The 25470-nt window shown below is 45.5% G+C and overlaps 1 protein-coding gene across 1 annotated transcript in view; it reads right to left on the reverse strand.

Annotated features, from left to right (window-relative positions):
• The window catches only part of MAP4K4 (mitogen-activated protein kinase kinase kinase kinase 4), a 165741-nt gene extending 143107 nt beyond the window's left edge, over positions 1 to 22634 (reverse strand). The window contains exons 1-2 of the mRNA XM_077173407.1: positions 21727 to 22634; positions 21296 to 21361 (exon numbers count right to left, since the gene is read on the reverse strand). Coding sequence (XP_077029522.1) covers positions 21296 to 21361; positions 21727 to 21783 — 123 coding nt within the window. The 5' untranslated portion in view covers positions 21784 to 22634. The remainder of the gene's footprint in view (positions 1 to 21295; positions 21362 to 21726) is intronic.
• Between the last annotated feature and the right edge of the window lie 2836 nt (positions 22635 to 25470).

The raw sequence follows: 25470 nt of genomic DNA on the forward strand, positions 1-25470 counted from the left end.
TGTAAAGAAAAAAACCCTTACTCCCTAAGGCAGAAGTCAAATGTTGAGCAAACAGCTAGGCTCTGTATTTTGAAAGTGTATTAGGCAAGTGTGCTAAATTGACAGGGCCTCTGTGGCAGGATGCTATGCTTCTTAGGGGTATCCTTACGAGGTTGAGTTGACTTTGCCTTCTCAGAGGAAAGAAGAGCTTGCTTGAGCAATTTGCCTAATGCTGAATCTATTTTAAGAGCAGTGACCCAGATCTTTGTTTTGTCAGCAAATGACTCGTATAACAGAGATGAATTGACAAGGAGTTGAACCAGCATTGGGCAACACCGAGGAGCTGACGGGCATCGGCCGAGGCAGGCGATGGACAAAGACAGCACCAACAGGCTCTCCCACCTGAGCTCAGCTTTGAAACCTGCAGTCAGCCAGAGGGTCATCCCTGGCTAACACCAGTCCTGAAAGACCAACCCTCATCAGCTATGTGACCCCATGACCCACATCCATGCTGAGAGCAGCTTTCCATGGCTGTCCATCCATAATAGTAGAACCTCCTTAAAACACATCTGGTCTCAGAGTAAGGAGCAGGGTGAGCTGCAGCCCTTCAGCAGAAGTTTCACTAGTGCTGTGTGCACACACCAAACATCCTCTACCCAGCCATACAGAACACAACCTCCCTGATGTCTCCTGAAAAATAAGCATCTGCCTGATGCCTGTCTCTGTGCAAAGCAGGGGCTAACAGGGAAATGGCCAAGCCTGTACCCACAGGCAAGCTGCTGGCTCAGCTGCACTTTGGGGGTCTGAGTCACTCCATCCACACTCATTGCTGGAAAAAGCTGCAGAGACTGAGGAGCCATAGAGTCTTGACAAGAATCCTGAGACATCCACCTGATCTTAAACATGCTTTTTATTACAGTGATTAACAGGCAATCAAGCACTTGGCAAATCTGATGGGGAGAGACTTCATGGAGGTCCTGAGACTGAGGGGAAAAAAGGAGGGTTGCTAGCAGGCAGCTAGACAAGACCAAGCTATTCAGGTGGCTTGTATTATATTTCTTGTCTGGGAAGGTCTTTTGTTTTAGCTGTCTCCAGCATTTCTTACATACCTATAACCTTATGGAAAACAGACTGAAGAAAGACTAATGTCTCAAGTATTAAATATTCTGAAGAATGGAAAATGCAAACTGAGAAACCAAGAAAATACCACTGGGGAGGGGGGAAAATTAAGTCACAGAAAACATCTCCAGAAAGGGTCTCTCAAAAGACAAATAGCTGCCATCCTGGTTAAAATAAGGAGAAATGGGGAAAGACCACCAAACACCAGCCTGCACCCCTAGCTGGGTGAAAGAATTTTTTATCAGTTCTACTTTGCAAAGGAATGTATTCATCATTACTCACAACAAAATATCCCAATTGCTCACACAGAATCAGCGCTTTTCCCTTAAAAAAAAAATCTGTGCTCTTGCTAGGAAAGATATCTTTACTGTGAATAAGCAAATCAAGTTCTCTCTGGAGTGGATTTTTTTTTTTCTTATCCTCTGCAGTCCAGAATCTGCAGGCCCCAAGCACATGAGTGATAAAGCAGCAGCAAGGCTGCCTGAAACAGCTACAAACAACTGCTCAAGGCTGGGCTGGTTGAGTTCTTTTCCCCTTGACCTCCCTCCTCTCCATTCAGTGTTTTGAGAACACCACTGCACTGGCTGATACAAATTACACAGGAATACAATGCAGGTGCATCTACTCAGCAGAAATCACCTGTGCCCATGGCTACCTGACAAGCCAAGTTCATCCAAAGGCTGGGAATGCAATACAGGAGGCAGGTGAAAAGTCTGGGCTGTGTCCAGCTGGGAGTGGGGGGAAGAAAGCAAACAGGCACAGAGGCCAGTGGCACCTACATACTTACAGCACACAGATGGGCAAATATGCCCCAAATATAACTCAACAAGAGAGGAAGATCCAGACTCCTGCTCTGGAATGCACGGGGAGAAATGACCTCTCTCCAGCTAAAAAAAAAAAAATAAAAATACAAGCAAACAAAACCAAACAAACAACAACAAAAAAAAAAAAACCCTAAATATTTTCTGATAAAATAAAATATTAAAAAAAATAGGAGGAGCTCACTCCTCATCCCACCATGCCTGGAAGCACTGGCTGCTAACAATCCTATAGCAAACTGCTGCAAAAAAATAGCAGAAAAATAACAGCAGAAAAATAGAGGGTTCATTACAAGGAAATACATATGTTTGCACTTTTAATAATAGATTTTTAATAAAGTATGGGAAATAGCAATAAAACCAACCTTATGATAATACAACAAATTTAACCAAATATATTTCTGAAGCAACAAATGTCAAGACCAGAGCTTTCTGGACCTCCCAGAGTTGAAAATGTAGCCTTATGGCCAGCTCCACAGGGACCACTCTGTCCATCACCAGGATTTGGCTATAAATGATTATACCCAAGTACTCATTTCATAATGATCACGATGAAAAAAAAGATGTCAGAGTCCTGCAGACTTAAAAAATCAAAAGTAATTAAAACCATGCAGAATTCAAGTCTACTAGATATTTATCAAATGTTTAATACAGAAAACCCTGAAGCGTAATGCTGTCAACTGAGCTTGAGAGAAATGTGCTCCTTTCCCAGCCATACAGCTTAATCTGTTCCCAGGATGCATTTCTTTACTCAGTAATTTCAATTTAAACAGAAAGGAACTGTGGATGTATATTTTAGTTAAATTACTGCCTTTCTTTAAACAGACCCTGGGTAAAAAGGGCATTAACCCCCTCTCCCTCCTGTGTGCTCAGTGCCTCTTATCAGCACGATGAAGTGGTATCTTTCCAAAGCATGCCCTTTAATCCTTCTGATGCCTAATGTGAAGCCCCACCAGTCCAATGCCCCCAGAGTGGGACATGTGTGGTGTGTCCACACAGCTCTAATCTTCAATCAATTCCAGCACAGAGAGCATGAAACACAGCCAGTTAAATTCAGCAGAGCAGGACTAACAAGATCCATGTCCGAGGGCAAGAGCCAAACACTTCAAGGGGTCAAGTTGGAAATACACTACATTTTAAACTCTTCCCAAGAGCCCAAACTGTTTTCAGCAATTCCTCTATGGGACAGGGACAGGTACAGGACTGGAAGGAAAAAGTGATTCCCAGGTACCTGACCACCAATATTATTAGTGAATTTGCCATATAGGAGCAATTAACAATGATTAGAGTCCTTGGCCTACCCAGAACATTACTTGGTCAGCACCAAGCCCAAATGCAATGACTACTTGCTTTTTTTCATCCAGTAAAAACTTCAAGAAACACAGTGTCCTAAAGTAACCATAGAGCAGCCTGTATCTTCCCTTACTGCCCTTTCAGCCTGCTGGCACCACACACACCCCCCATATAAACAGTCCTCCCCTGGAACCACTGCAGCTCCTCGGTAAATGAATCTTTGTCCAGATGGCAGTCTCAGCAGAAACTGCTCTAAGTACCTCCTAATACCTAAAAAACCAGACTTGGCTCAATCCTTCCACAATTGTCACCTCCTTGGAGATCAAGGGGGAATGGGGAGGGGGGAAGCAGAGCGGAGGGAATCTTAAAAAATAGATGCAATTATGGTTTTCCTGGGGAAAAGAGGCTATGTAAGTACATTCAAAACTGCAGATATCCAAGTGACAGAGTTTTGATCTTTAAAATTTGTTGTCTGCTGCTACCAGAGAGACCACTGCATTACTATCCAGCACCTGAAAGACTAAACTGGGGATAGAGGAGCAATCAGTATGAGGAAGGCTGGAGACAAGACCTACAGCAGTTTCTGCATCCTCCACTGCTCACTGTATGGCACAAGGCCATAGACACCCTAACACACCTCTCAATTCATCCATGAGGTGAAAAAACTCTGGAAAGATAACTAATTTCACTTCATCTGGTAAACCTGGCAGGCTGGGAAACTGAGTATAATAAGCCTGCTGTGTGTCCCTGCTCTCCCATCCACTCCACACCCAGGAAGGACAGGAAAAGCAGCTCCTGGGGAGCAGGGTCTGAATCAAAGCAAAGTGGTGAATGGCTCCCAAGGGGAGAACATCGCTCCTGTGCATGGAGCAGATCACCCAAACACATCTGGGGAAGAGAAGAACAACCAGCAAGGAAAACTGTGACTAAGCTCCAGGCTCCAAAGGCAGTAACTCCACATTCAAAGCTTCCCCCATCAAATGCTATTATCATCTAGACAAATTAAATGGACCATTTCTTAAGGCCATGATGCCCACACAGTCCCAGGGGGACAATCACAGGGCTAACCCACAGAGCCAGACAGGATGTGGTGACGGTCCACGTGAAAGCTTCAAGCCAAGCTAAAGAAGGCAGACCCACAGAGATAACCTGATTTCCTCCCTCGGTTCCCCCACTTCCTCTTTAACCTAGCACCTCTTGTCTTTTACACTGCCATTCAGCATTTACAGAGCCACCTGGCACCTCCTTACACCTAGAGGAGCAAGAAACAAAAGTTCATGTATATCAAAGGTCCTACAGTGAACGGTGCAATACATTTTGAAAACGCAGAAGTGCTGCAACAAAAAAGTCAAAGCAGGATATCAGGGGGTGACAGTGCTCTCCAGATGGCAGTGCTGGTAATTTACCTTGCAGGAGAAAATTTCAGAAAAGGTTGTTAAAAAATCGTTGTAACAAAATTGAAACCAGTCTTTCTTCTTTCATGTTTCTGATAGAATGTCTTTTTACCTGCCACACCCAATCTCAAAATAAGTATCAGCTAAACTACAGTTTATCCAGCTCAACGCTGCATTTTCCTCTCCTGAATAAAATTAACAGCCACCCCCAGTTTAAAAAGAGATTTCTTAAACTAACAGCTGCATCAGAACCAGCACTGAAATGCCTTGAGAGTTTCTGCTTAAACCCACACTTTGAAAAGTCATGATGGAGCTCATTTTCATAAATCTGAAGAGAGAAGAAAGCGAAATGCTTTGCTAAAATTTGTTTTGCATAAGTATAAGAAAGGTACCCTCTGGAAATGCTTTTTGCAGGATCATAGAGAGAAAGAGTATGAGGCCATTCTCTTTGTTAAAGAGCAAACTGATTTTCGGAGACTGTGTTTTAGGCTTAAAGGGGCAGTTCAGAAATAAGATGGCACTCCAATTTTGTTTTTTACAGTAAGAGTTTCCCAGAACTCTGTAATACATGTGTCCTAAATATGTATTTACACATGTGCCAACACTTGCATGGACTAGTTTTATTAAAAAAAAAAAAAAAAAAAAAAAAAAAAGAAACAAAAATTCTAGGAAAGCCCACTTGATAACTTCATAGAAGGCTGTATTTTAGCAATGACTGCAAGCAGAGCAGAATAGAATCAGCTACTGGCTAGCCCACAGGTGGGCTGCTCTTGGATCAAACAGAGGTCAGAATTTGATAGCAAGCCTTGTACTCAAGGAGAGGTGCCTGCATCAGAAGGCTGAGCTGAGACCCATCGAATTGGCACCAGTCACTGCAATTCCTCTCTGAACAAATTCGAAGCAGACTTCCCAATGTTTTGCCACCACAGGCAGAGAGCAGAGGCTGGGGTTTGACTCTGCACTCTTGGGGCAGGGTGGTGGTGCCTGTCCTGGGGGCACTGCACCATCACACCTCTGCCCTGCTCGGCGCCCTTTTGTCCTTCCCACACCAAAGCCGGTCGTGCCCCATTTCTTCCCTCCTCCCCACCGAGAGAGAAACAAAGGGTGGCAGTCTCTAATGGCTCCAGAGAGAGATCTGCGGCTTGGTTTATTACATGCTTAACAGAGCACTGAATTACTGGTAGTTATTGCCTAGTTTAACTGCTTTCCTTAAAAGAGAAACATGAGCAAACAAGCATGTGTCATGAAAAAGCCCCTATTCAGACAGGAGCTGACAAGAGAAAAAGCATCCAGGGTTTATGACTGTTTACTACTAGCTGTGCATTCAGGCACCAGCTGAAAGTCACAATAAATACAAAGAAATCCCTACCTTGTCCTCCACCTCCTTAGGAGGCTTGTCTAGCCCTGGATTTACCTCCCGAGGTTAGCACACACTAAGTACCGAGGCTTTAAACCACACCAACTTAGCATGTGTCAAGGGCAGCATGCCTTGTCTAGACAAAGACTTGCAATGCACTTTAGTGAGCATATCCAGATCTGACATCTTCAATCCCAGTGGAGACAGAAGCCCTGAGAGAGCAGAGACCATCCCCACCACCAGAGCTCCTCTGATTGATGGGGGATGGAACACCCGAACTTCAGAAAATGGTACCAGCCTTTTCCTCTGAAAGACCAGGGTAGAAAAAATACCCCACTCGAGCAGAAGGCAGATCTGCAAGCAGGGGTAGCCTGAAGTTTGGCTACACACCACCCAATGACCAATAATGAGGGGGTTTAACTGAGAAGCAGGGGGGATGAGAAGAGCAAACAGGCTCTCTCGCTCCCATCTATCTACCCACCTACTCATCTATTTTTTTAATGAAACTTGTAAGGATTTCAGACCCATAACTCAAATCAAAACTCAGCTGAAGTCCACCCTGAGGTTGAAAAAGTGTTGAGGACAAAATGATGTGGACAAAGCTTCATTCCTTCAGAAACCCAGGGTAAAAAGAGACCACAAAAAAAAATTAAAGCAGGTACAGAATGCATGTGGAGCAACACATTAATGTAAAAACAAATATATTTCATTCATCTTGACAGAACTACAGCCCATATACCAGAGGTCATGTGGATTTAACCATATCCTTTCTATTTGTTAGTTACTTTTAGACAAAAATATAAAGCCTCAGACAAGCCTAGAGGAAGAAATGAAAAAGATGATGAGTATAGAGTTTAGAGGAAGGGAGACTAGCAGGAGGAATTCACCCACATCAGATGAGTATGAAGGAAGACAGCAAGGACAAAACAAACCACACAAAGAGAAAGAAACCTGCCATCACTAAGAAAAAGGGCAAATTTACAAAATTTATTATACAAGAAAATATTAAAGAATAAATCAAAGAAGTTAAGGACCTGAGACACTTTCGAAAAGTGTTATTTCTAGAAAGAATACTTCTTTCTCACAAGTCTGACAAGTGAACATTGTCTCAAACCAAAAATGTGCCAGCCTTTGCCCACACAGCTCTAACCACAAGCTCCAGAGCCAGGCCGACTCTCAGTTTAGTTCCTCTGACTTCAGCAGACAGGGTCTGCTCCTGGAGAGTCAAAGTACTTCTAGCTTTACAAAAGTAATCTAAGCTAAACCAATATACAACTCTGCACAGGGATTTGCTTCTATCATGCTCTTATTCCACCACACTTCTTTATCTTTCAAATGACATTTACATCTCTTAAATCCTGATCATACAAGGGGTGTCATAATCTGTTAAGGTGTGCATTTCTGCTGGCCTAAGACAGCAAAGATGTTTGGAACATTTCTCTCAAAACATTCAAACCATGAAATCTCAGATTTGTTGAAGAGAAGTTTGGCTTGGGCGCTCACAAGACTTTCTGCCGTCACGCAGAACCGTTCCCGAAACGAGGTGGTTTTGCTGACGGCTGTGATTCAGTCCCCAGTCATTTCAGCATGTTGTTTTTATCATCTTTCAAAGCTGTCCATAGTCACTATTAAAAGAAACCCACAAAATCCAGCACAGCAGAAGCAAACTCAATCTCTGCCTAGCAAAGGCACTCAGGACTGAGCATCTTTGGAACAACCCTGTCCTTATCTTGGAAAGAGCAGCATCTCAAGGTCAGGTTATAAACACATCTCTCAGGGAAACACTCTGTACTGCTGCTGGGTGCACAATCTGCACAGGAGAAAAAGGAATGGCCTTTAAAGACAAAGCTATAAAATTTTACTAGGTGAAATGTTTACTGAAATAAATCTAGTCCTTTGCACTCTCGATTATTATCGTAACACATACAGAAACTGACACATAATTAATGGAGCTTTAAACCAAGAGCTCTTGCAAGAAAAACACAACCCGAACTTTTCAGCTAACCTTGACAAAAAGAGAGGTTTTGGTAAATTTCAGCAACACAAGTGGCTTTGTGATATTCCCTGTTTATTGGGCACCTCTCACTCCCACAAATGAGCAGCATCTCCGAGCAGAGGAGGTGAGAAGAGGCACTGCCAAGTCAGCAGCATGCACCACCACTGACAAAGACCCACAAGCAGTCAAGGCTCAGCAGACACAGCTACCACCCCAGAGGTACTGTACCACCCACACCCTCTTCAGTGGGTTTTCATCCACATGTGCCATCTCACAACAGCCAACAGCTGAGACAATGGCACCCACAAAGAGAATTCATGAAGAAGAAAGAAGAGGATTTGGGATTCTTCCCTTAAGAAGAATCTCCTCTTTTCCTAAGCATAGGAATCCTACAGGGTGAACAGATTTTAGCAGTAACAAAACACTTTAATACTCAAGTCTAATGGCTTTGCTTCCAAACTCACAAGGATCTACAAACCACTTTGACGCCATCTTTATAGATTTGAAATGCTGTTTATATTTCTTTTTCCCATCTTCTCCTGAGATGAAAATCCACATTATGGTGCTACTGGGTCAAGAGATTCTCCAGCAATCCCAGGTATCTCCAAGACCCAGCACAGCTCTGAATCATGTAAGCCAGCAGGATCCCTCTCCCTCCAGGAATAAAGCAACCAGATACCACCCAAGGTATTCCATCTATCTGCCTAACCTTCTTCTTTCTGCAACAGGAAATCCTTCTGATGGGGAGCACAAAATATAACCTTCCCCTTTCCCACACAGCCCAGTGCAACCATAGCATATGTATACAAAACATGCTTTCTTAAAACTCCAGCATGCACTGACTACACACTCTGCTAGCAAAGAGCTCAGAGGTGGAGAGCAGCAGCAGATGAGGACACTCCAAAGCCAAGGTACCTGACCTGTGAACAAAGCAGCAGTGTCAACAGCAGTGGTTTCACTGCTTGTTTCTCTCATCCTTTCCCAAAGCCCAGCACAAGCACTGCCACAACACTTGGTCCATGAGGGGGCACCTCCAAACTCAGCAATTAGCCCAAAGGAAGTCTTCTCAATAACAAATATATCTTTATTCCTGAAGAAGAAACTAGAGCACTCCTCCATTACCTCAGAGGAAACCTAAGGAGAGGTAACATTACTCAGAATTGATTTAGTGCCTCAAGCCATTCAGAAGACCATAAAGCCACTGACAGACAAGACAAGCAACTCATTCACAAAGGCTCTTTGATCTTAAATACAAATAAAATTAGGTCAATATTAAAGATTTTCATTCCTTGCCATATAAGATTGCAAAAAGGCTAAGAAAAGCTTTTCCCATTTCTTCTTTTAACACTCAAGTTATTTAGCAAGTAATATTTCTTTCACATGACTTGAAACATTTTCTCCATATTCACTTGTCATCGCCCCAGAACTTAACTCTTGGTGAAAATGCACAGGGGGAGCTGTACAGAGTGTTCTCCATAGTCCCCAAGGACAAGTCAGGTCAGAGAATTTCAGTGTATTCCACATGGGGGAAAGAAAAGAAGATCAAAGTACACCTTTCACAACACCCGGATTAAAAACAAAAACAAAAAAAAAGAAAGTAAGATTTTTCATTTATTTGTTATTCAAAGCATTCCAGTGATTTTTAAGAGATGAAGATGAGAAAGCCTGTGCTGTCACTATTAATAGGCTGACATTCTTTCTTCCCCCACAAGACCACACCAGAAACACAGGCGAAGGCGAGAAGTTAAGGGAGCCTGGAGTCATGCCAGCTCTGCCAAATCCCAACTCTGCAGCACAGGGACTACTCCAAAGAGATCCCAGGACAAGCTCTCACATCCCAGACTCCCCATAGCTCTCAATGATGCACCTTTTGTTCCTTCTCCTGCAACAGTACATCATTAACTTCATCTGCTGAAATAGCAGTGGTTGACAGCATAATCTAAGGATACAGCATCACCTTGCATTTTCCATTTAACATGCTTAGCTGTGCTAGGGTACCTTTAAAATCTTATTTATTTGCTTTCTAAAGCAACCAAGAGCTCTCATATGCAGCAGAAGGCCCCTGAAGCTATCACTGTAATGTGATATCTGCTCATAAATGCCAATATACCAATTTTAAAGGTCTTAAAGCTGCTGTTTAGTCATGGTAAAATAACCTAATACCTTCCTCACCTCCGTTACAGCCAGCAATACAGTTACATGTGAGCAATTCAGTTCAGGCCCTTCTGCAAAAGACAGTTAAGCAGAAACCTCACCAACTGCATGCCAGCACATAATTCCACCACAAATACAAGTAAAACAAGCAGGGGTACCATGAGACTCGCTCTGTGAGATCCACACACTCAGTCACCCCAGGACATTTAGACCCTTTCTCTAGGCAGTTTTTAAGATACCACAGGGTCAGCATGCAAAGTCTTCCCTCTCTTTGGCATGGGTAAGCACAAAAACTGACCCCAGCCCATACTAAGGCAAAAGAAGGAGTCTCTTTTGATTAAAGCACATAACTAATCTGTGTTCAGAGATTTAGACTGTACCTTTGTCATGTATTTCCTGGATGGCTGGGAATAAACTACATCAGTTCCCCACCATACTTCCCTCCCACCTCCTTGCCCTGTAGTAAAGCACAGTGGATAACTTGAGTATCAGAGAAGCACATGAGAGTTCCACTTCCTTCTGTGTTTGTACAGGAGATTACCATGCAACTGAAAGTTCAGTTTAACAAATGATGTGGAATCTGAAACTTCAAATACTTCAGGAATGTCTGCTGTAGCTGCTGAAGGAATATCCAGGATATTGTCTCAAAAAAACCCCAAGTGTTAATCAGAGAAAAGATACTTGGATTTACAACAGGTTGAGATTTAAACACAAGATTCACAACCAGACTAAACTCTACTAGCTGAGCCTACAGACAGGAAGAAGCAATTACAACAACACAGGTGGGAAAAATAAATAAATAAACAAACAAACAGGTTTGATGAGAAAGGATACCTTACAGAGAAGCACACGTTTGAAAAAAACAGTTTGAACATCAGGCACTTAATTACAACCTTTATCAAGATCATCAAAAAACTAAAGTATAATTCTCACCTGACAAACAGTAACCCAGATTAAATGTGTGCTCCGTAGATGTATAATCTACATGAACAGGAACGACCCCACTGCTTACTGCTGAAGCACAGAGAGGAGACACAAGGCACTGACTGCTTTTCACACTGATAGATTTATTTCTGCAAAACTTCTGAGGGATCTGATTGAGAAAAACTGTCTCATGTAAGTTACCATGCTTCACTTAAGAGTGCAGAGAATCCTAACTGAGAGCAAGCACATTCACCTCTTGGTACATGCAAAAACAGGTCACTAATGAGCTTTTTGAGAACATTTCCCTTCCATGATGGGCAAGTGGGGTTTTACATGTCACTCACTTTCATACATTCACTTACAAAGACATCTTCACTCTTACTATATACCCCACAAAGAACATGGACTGCAAGAGTTGCTGCATGCATGGTACACAGTGAGGTCAACCCGTCCAATCTTAGATATTCAGACAACATAAAACTGAGACACTCATCAAAAGTTCCCATTTTAACGAATAGACAAAAACTCAGGTAAAGAGCAATTTATCTCATCCTAGGGTAGTTATCTCCAGAGGCCACTCCGTGTTCTATTTCTCTCCACTGAGTCCAAGAGCACACAGCTCAGATCAGACAGCAAAAGGACAGTAAGCAGCCCACCTACTTAAGCATCTTCAGAAGTAGCATCCAGGCCCCCTCCACAGAAACAAACTATAAATTACTGAGCATCTGTAATGATGCAGCTCTCACTAAAAAATGCATTTTTCAGCTTTCAGGCCACTGTAACATAACTGGAGATACACAGCACTATCAGTTTTTTGGGACGCACAAAACAAACTTAATTAGGACTTCCAGTCAGCAAATACCTCACCATTATTTCTGCTGCACCAGTTCCCCCAAGAATTATTTTGATTATTGCAGTAGCTCATGGTAGTGGATTATAGCAAGGGTTCACCAGCATGCTTTCCTTCTGCACCTCTATCCTGTAAGGGTTTATAACTCAGTTAAAAGTGTTCCCTCTTGAAAACAGCCTTGTAAGATGGGTACAGCTGCATTTCCTTTTAAGTTTTTTATTGATTTTTCTTTGGGAATCACAAAATTTAAAAAAAATAATGAACAAAAACAATATTGGGGGTCCCTGACTCTAAGATACATAAACCCAAGCAGGGCATAGAACATTTTACGGTAACACATTAAGACCCATAGACCTTAAGCTTTTTTGTGTTTGAAAACAAAACAACCCAATACCATTAGATAGCTCAAAGTTTAGGGAGCAAGTTTTGAGACAGGTTTATTTTGTTTTGAGCTTAGAGTTTAAATTAGAATCGTGAACTCTTGCCCACTGTCATTCCCTACAGCTACTCTCTCTCAATCCTGGGAAGAAGCTCTTGAAACTGCCAGAGCTTAGCTGAAATTGTCATATTTTTAAGACTTCAAGTAATTTTTAACAGTGCCAGTTCCAAGGTGCATCAGCTATGAGGTAAACCAGCAAGAATAAACTATTGCCTTGGTAGTCCACAGGGAGTCAATAAAACAGATTTAATTCAACTGATTCTTTTGAGCTGCTGCCATTCTTTTACCTGTCTAAGTAACACTTTCCCATTTCACCTCTGTCCTCTGGTGAAGTTTCCAAGTGCAGGAACTACAGCCAACAAGTCCATACCATGGACTGGTACAACATCAGAAGATGGTAACCCAAATAATCACACATAAAACCAGCACAACTTTCAGAGCCCTAAAATACCCAGTGAAGTAAGGAGAACTCCATGTATAGACAAACAAAAGGAAAAGCCATTTTGGGGGATAAGACATCACAGAGTAAGTAGTCAAAGAAGAAGCAGAGGGATGCCACAGATGATGTGTGGACCTGCACTTCCATGTGCAGAGTGACACTAGAAGGAAAGCCAGGTACAGAGTGGAGCAGCACCACACCTCCAAAGCTGCAAACCTATGGTGCCCAGAGGGATCTTTTAGGACCTTCTCAACCAGGGTGGTGAGAAAAGCACTAAGCAAGTGGACCTGACCAGCAGCCCCAGAGCCATGGAGCTACTGGGGCGCTCAAGGCACAGAGGGGCAGGGGAGGAAGCAGACAAATACCCGTGGCACACCACCAACAGCCCCAGCAGCCACATCCTGACCGCAGCCCACAGCAGACCTTCTTCGGGGGTAGCACTACCTTGCTCCAAGAAGAGAGTGGCTAAGTTCATGTGGCTCCTTCAGCCACAGGTACAAAGCCATGAGTCACTGCAATCCCTGCACGGAGTGCAGCTGTTATCAATGCGCCACGGGACAGCTCCAAAGGGAGGTGACAGAGACATTACTAGATAAGCCTTACAATACCAGTATAACTGCATCCATGTTTGGAGTTTTACCACGTTAGCTGTTTTATTGCTAGACAGGCCAATCAAGACCTGTTGGCACTTGCAGTGTCCTATTTGTACAGTGATAATGACAGCCACAGTGCCAGAGCAACCCGGGGAGGTGCGGCTCCAGTGAGAAAGAAGCATTCTGCCAGGAGTGTGAAACAATCTCCCCCAAAAGACATCCCTTATTCTGGCACATGGTCACAACACAGCTAGGTGGGCTAAAGGAGGTCTGCTCAGCCTGGGCCATGCTGAAATCAGCACAAAAACCAGTGTCAATGAACATTCCCAATGAACATCCATTGCATAAGCCCAAAGCCTGGCTGACTAGCCAGATGCCACGGCTAAAAGCTAATCTCTTTCATAATATATGTATTTTAATATAAATTATATGTGCTAATATGTTTCTACTAACAACTAAAGTGTCCCTTACTTTTTCTTATATTAAGCACTTTCCTGACTCCACCCTACTTTTTCTTGCCCACAACTACAAATAGTCGTCTAATTCATTCTCTGCATTTAAGCCACATTCTCCTTCATCTTCTGACTTCCTCTGTAAATTCACCTTCAGTAGACTGCTTCTCTCTGAATTGTCCTACTATCTCTTCCTAACTCCAAATCTTCCCATAGATTTCACCTTTCACTTGCAACTATGATGCAAGATCAAGCAGGATGCCATTTGATCAAGCAGAAGAACCTTTGGAAAATTGTTAACAACCTTTATGCCCAGCTGAGCTGCACAGGACATTAGAGAAGGACTTAGCTGCACCGATTTCAAAGTAAAGTGGAGAGAAGCCTACTCCTTCCATACCTCTATCTGATCTTTATGTGCCTCAAAAGTGCAAATTCTCTGAAAGGGTAAGCATCTCCACTCCCCAGTCTCTTTGATTTCATCCTTCTTTAGTGGTGCTTTTCACAGATTTTTCAATCAGCAGCAAATTAAAACCAACACCGCTGAGGTCAAATTGTAATTATTAATTACACTCAAAACAGCAGATTTCACTCTGCTGCAGGACAGCAAAGCCTGGGAGAGCAGGGCAGTGCTTTGCCAGCAATACTATCAAGTCTCTGGTCAGTATTTGCTCCTCTTTCAAAAAGCTGCCCTGTCCTTTTTCTAACACTGAAATAGGTACCACATGAGTTAGGACTACAGGGCCCCATGGCCACCTTGGAGGAGATACATCAAGCCTTGCTCAGATATGACAAGGGACCAAGAATGAGGCTTAGGTGGAGGTATCATGGGTTTCACAGCAGCATATTGGCTATTCAGTAATACTCCACAGCTTGTAACTAGTGTCATATTTTTTGTGCCTCTGTGAAAGTGTTTCACAACACATCCAAAGCAGAAAACACACTTTAGAAATAATATTGAGATGCAATGTCAAAATCCCCTAGCCCTCTACAATCAAAGCTGCCTCAAGGTTCCCAAGAGGTATACACAATTGCGGGCTTTTTCCTCCTCCTTCCCATAGGTGTCTGATTTTAGAGCCAACAGTATCTTTTCTTGAGCCTGTGCAAACCAGAGAAATAATAAGGGACCCACAATGTTACAAACATAAAGTATTTGATAAGAGAACTCTTGTGCAAAGCTATGAGATCCCCTCCCAAATCCACCTCTCGTTCAAGCAAGCTGAATTCTTTCCACAACTTTCTGTGGGCTGAGACCTAAAATAACGATGCAGATAAGGATCTGACTGTAACTTTGACTACAGTCAAGCTCACATTGTGCAAGTCAATGCTATTGAGCTTAAATATCAATGTCATCCAAAGCCTGGTGGAGCCAGAGTGTACAGTCAGAAATGTAAAATGGAAAAAACAAAAATACCAGTTTCCTCCACAGAGGAGGGTAGGCATACAACGTACCGGGCTAAAATCGCTCTTGCAAATGCAAGTACCACTTGAAAAGATGACTAGAACATAATGTGTATATACCAACACATGCTAAACCACATGAGAAAAGTCAGCTAGCATTCTCGTCCAAAAAATTTATACTAAAAAATGTATATGCTGAAGGCAAGGAAATGCAAAGGGTGAGCACCTCTTATAATGCTGCATTGCCTTTGGGGATGCTCCTCTACATCATTCCCTTGGGTGGGAGGTGCAGACCTGCCATCATCACAGAGACCAAAAGAAGGATTTCTGCACACTATCAAGCCAAGGCTCTGGTGCTTGGAAGTTGACAACAACATGTCAGCAAACTACATGACACTGCTAGGAGAGAATAAAAATTAAGTAAGGAATGGAAGCTGTACATTCCTCCTTTCTTCACTATCCCAAAATGACTAAAAGCCCCTGCCCCAGGCCATACGGATAAAGCTCACCTTCCTCATGCCTGGTGCAAGAAGAAGAGACCTTGATAGGGAAAACCATCCACCCATACAAGCCACACAACTCCCACCATTGCCAAGGAGGAGAGAGCCCACACATGCAAAAAGCAAGGAGAGAGTACCAGATGATTTCAACTGAAATTTTATCCACACCAGTCGAAATATCTTCCAGTAGAAAGCTGAAAAAAATTTCTAGGAGTCAGCACAAAACTCTGGGCTGGATCTTGTTACATCCATCACCTCGAAGCCCTGCACACACCCAAGTCCCAGACCGCTGAGTCCTCTTCTAATTAGAAGAGTAAGGAGTCCCTGCCCTAGGAGTTTGCAAAACCCCCACATTTTGCAAACAGACAGATGGGACTGGGGGAGGAAGAACAAGAGGGACATGTGGTTACCCACAACTGGCACATTGCTTTCTTTTCTCTTTTTCTTTTTTTTTTTTTTTAATAAAAATAAATATCAGTAATCCCTACTGGCCACCTGCCTAGCTTTTGTGTATTTAATTAAGAAGGATTTGGGTGATGGAGAACTGGTCAAAAGTTCAGCCAGTTTAGGGGAGGACAGGAGAGTAAACATCTAGCTGAAGGATCCAAAAAAATGCCAACATTCCAGCTGCTGCCTGGTCCTTCACCATTTCTAAAACAGCAAGGTCTCACTTTGCAACACAATCCACAAAAAATCAGAGGAGTAAGGGAAGAAGTGCAATTCATACTTAAGAGAGCTGGTCTGGACCAGTTCCTGAAAGCCAGTGACCTCACTGATCCCCAGTACAGTTTGTCTTTATAGTGATAAGACTGGAATTGTATTCATGTTTAACAAAATCATTTGAATCCACAATGACGTCCCTTTAGCAGTGAGAGAAATAAAGGGGAGAGAGCAGAAAAAACACCCTTAACTGAGTTTCTAGAGAATACCAAGAGCTGTCCTATCTTCCTAAGCCCCCAACACAGTCACCTTGTAAGACAGAAAGTCCATTAAGACAAAAATAGGGTATCCTTAGCGTGGGAAAACATTTAGCAAAGTTGTAATTTACTTTCAAATCAGCATTTAAACGATCACATCTTACATCACTTCCTTTTACGAGCCAGCAGTTAGACAATACACATCATTTACATGCAGTTTTGGAAGGCTGCAACATAGATCAACAAAAGAAGCCTTCACTATGAATTAACTATTACAAGACTCTTGGAAAAAGTCACTCCAGCCTGCCTTGAGGGCAATTAGGAGTATCATCCCCTAATTCTCATCTTTCTGGTGCACTCCTGCTATGCCTCAGAACTCCCACAAATACATCCTTCCACCCAAGTCATTGCTGCCACAAGAGAATTACGATGTCTGTGAGATGTAACAGCACACTCTCAATGGTTAAAGTGTCAGATGTCTTTAAAAACAGACACATAGACAACAAAAGAGAAAGTGACTAAGCAAGTTAACACAGTTCAGTATCAATAGCAAAATTACAATGTTTTATGCCTCTACGAATTATCAGATGGTAGAAATTTTAAAATTTCAAAAGTATTAACCTATTGCCTTTAGGTCACAGGTAACTTTTGCATTAAAAACGCAAAATACCAAAAACCAGAATGGAAGCAAACACCCAGTTCAGACCTTATCTTGAGACAAATTTCAGGAGCGTTCTCATTTAGTGCAAGCCAAACTTCATATTAAGCTTACTGCTGGATGTGAAAAACTAAAATCTAACCGCAGCAATGCTAAAAATGCTTCTCCCACTACGTGCAAAAGATCAAAAAAAGCCCTTAAGGCAGCCGATCCCTCGGTGAGCTGGCTGCGAGTCCCAGTTACACGGCAGCGGGACCGGGCTGACTCAAGAGGGAAGGAGAGGGCAGCACACCCGTGCGCCATCCCAGCGGCACCACACGCCAGCGGCAGCACGGCGAGCCCCGGCCGGGCCGAACCCCCACGAGCCGGGCCGGGCCGGGCCGTGCCGAGCCCAGCGCCTCCGCCCTGCCCGCCGCGGGCCCAGCGGCGCGGGCAGCGAGAGGGCGGCCCGGGGCTCCCCGCCCGCCGCGGGCACAGGCGCGGCCCGGGCCGGCCCGCACACGCCGCTCGGCTGCCGCCAGCTGATACCGACCTACCCAAGGGAAATCTCCCCCTCCCAACTCCAGCACCGGCCTGGGACTCCTTAAAAGTGTGAGAAAGAGCGAGCCAGGGGGGTTCTGCGGCCGGTCCTTCCCGCCTCGGCTCGGAGGGAACGCTGCCGGCCGCGCTGGGCAGCGTTTAACCCTTTGCTTTCTCTCTAACCCAAGTGGTGCAACTTCCACGCCATCGTTGTTGGGTTTCGAACCAACTACCAAAGGCAAAATAACTCTCATTCCCCAGGGTTTCTGAGCAGCAGTAGAGCTCCGCTTGGCTCCAGGACGAATGAGTCAAGGCCCACTGCCCCTTCCCCTGTGCTGGCCAAATGCTTCCCCAAACATCCCTTCCTTTCTTTTACATACCCAGGGCTGGAGAACCTCAGGTTTTGGGGGTTTTTTTGCCTCCCATTAATTCACCACTGCATAACAAGCTGCTCTTGACACACAAGGCTTCTTCACACGGGAGAGGTGTAAGCAAGGTTATGAAGATTAAAATAATAAAACCTCTATAGATTTCAGAATCACAGAACTGTTTGGGTTGGGAGTGATCTCAAAGATGATCTAGCTCCAACCCCTTTGTCATAGGCAGAAACACCTTCCACTAGACCAGGCTGCACAAAGCCCCATCCAACCCAGCCTTGAATGCTTGCAGGGATGGGGCATCCACAAGTTCTCTGGGCAACTTGTTCCTGTGCCTCACTACCCTCACAGTAAAGGATTTATTCCCCATACCTAATCTAAACCAACTCTCAGTTCAAAGCCATTACCCCAATTCAAGCACAGCAACATAAAACTTAGTATTTTTATCACCTCACCACTGAGGTCCTAGGCCCACAGTAACACTAAGCCAACCCATTCAATGCATAAAATGCGGGAGTAACTCCACTGCATTTAGGTGCCAAACATCCAAGGGCTGCCCTCACATTTCATACATGTATAAACATCTACACACCTACATGGAGCTAAATAAATAGCTAAGGTAGAACTAACTACAGAAATATCTCCAGCCCGATAGATGAGCTATTTCCAGCTAGCTCAGCTAAGGCAAAGAGGAGGAAAAACAGGGCTATTTTCTGCTTTTCAACAGGTTGGCGCCGTCCCCTTCGCAGCGCTGCTGGAGAGCTGACTGCCCAGCCGGGCAAACGACCTTCGGCATCATCGGCGGGTGTATGAGCTAGACAAAGAGATAACGTCATGGCCTCTCGGCTCCCTCCGTGTCCTCCCCGCAGTGGCAGGTAGCCAGCCAATCCCGCTCCCGGGTGACATCATCGCTGATGCCTGTACACGAATGTGGAAGTGCATCAAACTGCATCTCGCAGCTCGGCGGCTCCTCAAAAGCAAGCGGCACGCCACCCCCAGCCCCTCGGGATGACAGACCGCTTACAAGGGAAATAAAACCATCCAGGAAGAGGGATTTCAAGAAGTGGTTGCTGGGTAGAAGGAAAGCGGAAGGCAACGAGCAAACACGGCGTAAACACGTTTTTCCCTCGGTTATGCAGTTCCTATGAAAGCCCTCAAAACATACACATACAGTCTCATCTTTGGGTGTCACTGGAGCAAAAAAAGTGGCCAAGAAAAGTTGGGGGTTTTTCGCAACAACTTTTGCAACAACAGCTTTTTTTTTTTTTAACATAACTTCATTAGTTTAAAAAGAAAGATGTTTATCGCACCAAGGAAGTTTTTTATTTTGGTATTATTTGTTTATATACAGCCCTGTTAGGTGTCCACATTATCAGTGTATGTACACAAATGTGGGCAAATGCCTAGGAAGAAGCAGTGCCAACCCAAACCTAAACACCTGTCAATTCATTACTGTCTAGCAGGCTCAATAGTAAGAAAAGAGGCTGCCTGTTGCTCCCCAGTGCTCCCCACTGCTATCACAGTGACACCAATGCCCTTAGACATCAGGTGTTCGTTCAACTCTTCTAAGACAATAAAAACATGTGCCCATGCATTTATATTTCATTTCTAACTATTCTGGGAAAGCTCTATCTTATTTAAAGAAAACGATATTTAACATTTCTGTTGTCAAGACTGTTAAACTAAGGAGAACTTTGCTCATTAACTCAAAAGCATTAACAAGTACACTGAGAAACAATGCACTAAATTGCAATAATTAACAGGAGAGTTTCAAGTCCCACATTCACACCCTATTAATTTTTTTTTAATAAGGGTTCAGATGATGCAAGCTCTGGGAACAAATGATTACAGAAAAAAATTGTGTCCTTTGAAATGGCAGAAAAAAATTAAATAGTTGAGGTTGTGTCCAAGTGCAGCTTTTTACTCATCTTCCCCCTCTCCTGTGGCCCTTTGAGCCACATTCTTTTTTCCGGCTTTATACCAACAGCAGCAGCCTGGCTATTCCAGCTCAAGTCTTAAAAAGCAACGAATACAGGCAGACTAATTCTCCATCAGGAAGGCTGAGGTTCACGCCCTCAAAACTGACATGTGTTTCATTTGCAGAAGAGGCAGCAAAGCGCTTTATTTAGTTACTGGAGCTGCAAGCAGCAGTATCTTGCCATCAGGGAAACTCAGACCAATTACACTCCCTTGTTTATAAGCAAAAAGAAAAACAAAACAACAAAAAAGCAACCAAAAACCCAAACAAGCAGCTAAGCATCTTCACCTCTCTCCTTCTCTCTCCAAATGCATCTTGCATTTCTATAGTTTAAGGCTAGAGCCTTCAATCTTTAGCCAAGTATTGTCTGTGCAAATAATTAGTCATCCTGGTAGCCAGCCCTCACTGCAAAGTCATGCAAGCTCAAGATTTGTTTGTTACACTGACTGCACACAAAAGGGTAAAAAAAAGAAAAAAAGGAAAAGTAGGCTAGTTTCACACCCACATGAGCACTCTCTGATTTCTATTTTTTAAAGTCATACACTTGTCAAACAGGTTATTCTGGGAATTCTGATTTCCACAAAATAAGTTTCTCTGCTTTGGTCACTTATTATTGTCACTCTGCACCCCTCATCTCTGCACAGCCCATCAGATGCACTCGCCTCCAACTCCACAGCTTCAACACTCACAAGGAAACCGGGTGACAATTTTAATTAAGGCCAATGTCTTTGTCTAAAGTCACTGCAGCAGCAGCAACTTCCATAAGGATTTCCAGCAGCAAAGCTGAGTAAGCCTGTGGACGTGTTTGTATAACCGAGCCAGACTCTGACAGCGTCCACTTGGTTTGGCCATTTCTCTGGAAGGAGTACAGAAGGAATAAGGACAATAAAGGCGTATTTCATCATTACAGGATGGGTACTTAGGAAAGTAATTTGTACCCATCCGAAAAAGCAGAAGCCAAGGGGCTGACAAACTTGACAAGGCCAGCAACAATGACAAGGGCAACACTTCTACCACCCCTCACTGGTCCGGTGGCCAGTGCGGGTGGCTCGCCTTCAGCCGTGGGCTCAACCCGGCGCAGGCACCGGATACCCTCTGGGAAATCGGCAACAATAAAAGGAGAAGAAATTCTGACACAAACCTTGTAGACTTGCCCGTACGTGCCATTGCCAACCACTTCCACCAGTTCAAAAATCCCAGCGGGGTCCTAGGGGGAGGAAGGGGCAGAAGGGGCGGGGGAGGAAAGGGGAGAAGAGAAGCGGGGTTACATTTTTGTTCAGGCGATGGCCGCTGGCAGAGCCCAGCCAGCGAACCCGGCTGCTGGCGGCGTGCAGCTGTTGCGCCCTGTTTTTCCACGCACATGCCAATACATGCAAACAAAGGAAAAGCAGCCCAGGGCCGCGGTCCCCCCGCCCGCCCCCGCGGGAGGGCTCCCCCCATGCGGCCGCGGCCCCCCGCGCCCCGGCACCGGGCCCGGGCCCGGCCGCTCCCACCCCACCGGCCCCGCAGCCCCGGCAAGGGGCGCGCCGGCCCCGGGGGGCCCCCGCCCCGGCCCCCGGCACCGGCACTCACCCGCAGGGAGGAAAGGTCGATATCCACCAGACTTTTTGCAGGAGAATCGTTCGCCATTTTCCCGTCTCTTCTTTTTTTTTTCCTTTAAATATTTTTTTTCTTCTCTGTTAAATAATAGCGAGGCCGCTCCCCCCTCCCTGGAGCAGCTGTGAATTGCGCGGAGCTCCGCTCTTCTCCTCCCTTCCGCCCTTCCCTTCTTCACTCCAGCCCCGCCGGGTTGAAACTCTTCAGCATTGGGAGGGGTTGGCGGGGGGGATGATGGATAGATAGATGGATGGTGGGAAGAGGAGGAGAGAAAGGGAGGTGAAGGAAGGGAAGGAAGAAGGAGAAGGGGTGCTGCGGTTTGTCTGTCCGTCCGTCCGTCTCCCCGCGCTGCAGTGCGGGGCTGGATCCCCCCGAGGATCCCGGCCGGCCGGTCGGTGGGTGAGCGGGTGAGTCGGTGGCTGCCCGCGCGTCCCCGGCGGCAGCGGGCTCACACCATGTCGCCGCGGCGGCGGCAGGAGCGGCGCCGGTGCCGGCAGCCTCTGGCAGCCTCACGATGCGCTCCGCACCCGGGCATGGCACGGCACGGCTCGGCCCGGCCGGCGGCGCTCACGCCGGGAGCCGGCAGTGGCAGCCGCGGCCCCGCTCTCGCATGGAGGGGCGGCTCACGCCCAGCGCCGCGGCGGAGCCCCCGCCGCCTCCGAGCCCTTCCCGCGGCGCTGCCCTCGCATCAAACGGCGCCGGGCACCGGCGGGCAGGGGCTGCGCGTCCCGGCGGCGGCGGGGCAGGGGCGCGGGGCTGGAGCGGGGTGCTGCGAGCCAGACAAAGATAGCCGGGGAGGAGGAGGAGGAGGAGAAGGAGGAGGAGAAAAAATATACTGCGAGCGGAGAGAGAGAGAGAGAGAACAGCTCCCCCTTCCCTTCTCCAACAGGAAAAACCGGCGGAAACGCGCCCGCACCAGAGCACTGCTGGGTAAACTCGCGGGGAGAGAGAAAGAGAGAGGGAGGGGGCCAGCGAGCGCGGGCGGGGAGAGAACCGGCTGCGCAGCCTGCCCGCCCCGCCGCCCAACAATAGCCCCGCGGGGCGGGGGCGGCCCAGGGCGGCCCTTCCCCGCCGCCCCCGGCGCTGGGCCCTGCCGGCGGGAGCCCCACGCGTGTCCGTGCCAGGGTCAGGCGGCCGCGCCACCGCCGGCTGCCGTGACCAGCCCACGCTGCCGCTGCCCCACCGCCGGCTGCCGTGACCAGCCCACGCTGCCGTGACCAGCCCACGCTGCCGCTGCCCCACCGCCGGCTGCCGTGACCAGCCCACGCTGCCGCTGCCCGCGCCCAGGGCAAGGACGGGCCCGCAGCCCCCGGCGCGCCTCTGCGGGGCAGCGCGGTCACTGTGGGTCTGTCACGGCTGGTATTCACCATGCGGTGGGGTTATTTTCTCTTCCCATCCCCGGTGAGACGACCAGGAAAATGTCACAGTTCCCCCCTGCCCCGAGACCCCAGGCCCACAGGAAAAACATTTGTGTCTCATGAAGAGATTTCTTCAGAAAGAGACCCAAATCCTGGCCCAGAGAACCAGACCCATCCCTCCTATTTTAACACATCGTTTACTGACAGAGCTGTCTCAGGCCCCCTTCCCGCCCAGAATAATCCTCTAGCAGAATTTGAATCGCGGAAAAATCTCATTAACCTCACTTGAGCAAGACACATCAGGCAGTTGCACACAGGTGTAAACCTTGGCAGGATTTGTTTCTCATTGAAGTTCTTTATCACACTGATATGGCAAAAATGTTACCTGCTTGCAAGAGGTCAAGTTATGTTTCCTGTGGGAACCAGGGTTTTCCTCTCTCTTCTAATTTAACCACAAAATTACATATACATAGCTATAAGTATCACAGAAACATACTTTTGAAACAAAGCAAACCTGTTGAGCAGAAAGTGTAAGGATAAATTACCATAACAGTTTAATGGCATACTTCATTTTCACTTTAACTGTAGATACAAAGAAAGGAAACTCCAGCCTAGACCAGGAAACTTTGTTCTCTGTACAGGAACCTATAGTTGGGAAAAGGCAAATAATTTCAAATGGATTCGATGCTGTGTCTGCCTAAGTGCATGTACAGGAATAAGGTCAAGTCTAGAGGTGCAGTAGGTTTTGAAAAGTGGATTTCCAAAAAGATTTATTATCATTGGCCTGGTTTGCATTACATGGCTTATTTAACTCAGCCTTTTTATGTGTAAGGGAAGCCTTGGTAGGTTAGATCCATTGCCCATCTGTCCCAGCATCCATCTCCAGATGCAGCCAGCAGTAAACGCTGAGAGAAGATCAATGGGATACTTTAACCATCCAGTAATACTTCCCTGGCTTATCTTACCTACTCTCAACAGCTCAGGGAGTTCTTTAGCAGCATTTGGTGTCACTGCATTTCATATTTTTTGATTATGTTTTCCTTCCATTAGATTGGCGATATTCTTTGTGGATTCATACATGCCTGTGGCTCTTACAGTGTCCTCTGGCAGGGAGTTCCAAAGCTGAGCTAGCATGTTGTGTGGAGACCACTTTTTGCTAGACTGAACAAAGAAAATCCTGATGGTTCTTGTTTTGGAAGAGACACCAATCGTTTTCTATTCATTTCCTTCATTATGCTCATTTTTTAGACTTCTGGTGTGTTTTCCCCTTGATTTTTGCCAGTTAGCAAGTTTTGGTCTTTTTAGTGATACCGTGAATGGAACTCTTTCCATATTTACCCTTCATTGAACCATTTCTGCTTTCCATCTAATGTTCATGCTGGGTTCCCCATGCAGCATCATAGTGATGTCCTCATTTGTAATCCTCTCCTAATCCTTCCTTTCTTCACTGTTGTTGAGTATGAATATGACATTCCTGTGGCATATGTCTATTATAACTCCAGAATCCCCTTCTGTAATGTTAATACTACCTCAGAAACTGTTACTATATATTTCTGAGTGCTGAAAGATTTTCAAGCCCAAACTCTGAACTGTGAATTTTCCAAGCCCAGGATGAAACAACTTCCTTGTGCCTCTGAAAAGTACAGCCCAGGATTTTAGAGATGAGGATCTGAGCCTGTATACACATTTTCACCATTCATATTTTCACCAACACACATCATTTCACCACACCTCTGATGTGGCTCCACCACAGTGGCCCCTCTCCGCTTTAAGTTTATTTTTTATTACAGTGAGATCAGTTCTTTGGTGTGTTTTAGTATTATACTAAAGACTGCTAAAGTGCTAGCAACAAGACTGTGAATTCTTGAAAAGTAAGGCATCCACTAACTTTAGGGAAAAAATAGTTTTCATAAAGCAATAAATGCCACAAGAGAGTTTCCTGCTAGCTCCCAGAGCAAAGCACCACGACGCCTCACCTTCCTTTTCCTTCCTACTCAAGTGGAGGGATGAAAGGCTTGCTTTTTTGAGGAAGAAGCCTCTTCAGCTGTGGCCAAAACCACTCAGTTCACATGTTCGTCATGCTCTTCACCACCTCAGTGTTCTTACCCAGTTTGAAAGTCCAAAGGTTGAAAGACCAAACCTAAAATTACTGGAAAGATGAGCAGTCTGTTTTAACTCTTCCTCATAGTGAAACCAGCAATCCTGAAGTGAGACGGAGTGAGACAGCCATCAAAAATCATAATGAAGACTAAATGCAAGGAAAGGCATTTTCACCCCTGTGGATTGTCACCCCACAGAGCACACACAGTGTTTCTAATGACAAACTTCAGTAGAAGCATAAAAATATCTGACTCCACTCCAT

This window comes from Agelaius phoeniceus, chromosome 2, assembly GCF_051311805.1.
Source record: "Agelaius phoeniceus isolate bAgePho1 chromosome 2, bAgePho1.hap1, whole genome shotgun sequence".
In the NCBI taxonomy this organism is placed as follows: Eukaryota; Metazoa; Chordata; class Aves; order Passeriformes; family Icteridae; genus Agelaius; species Agelaius phoeniceus.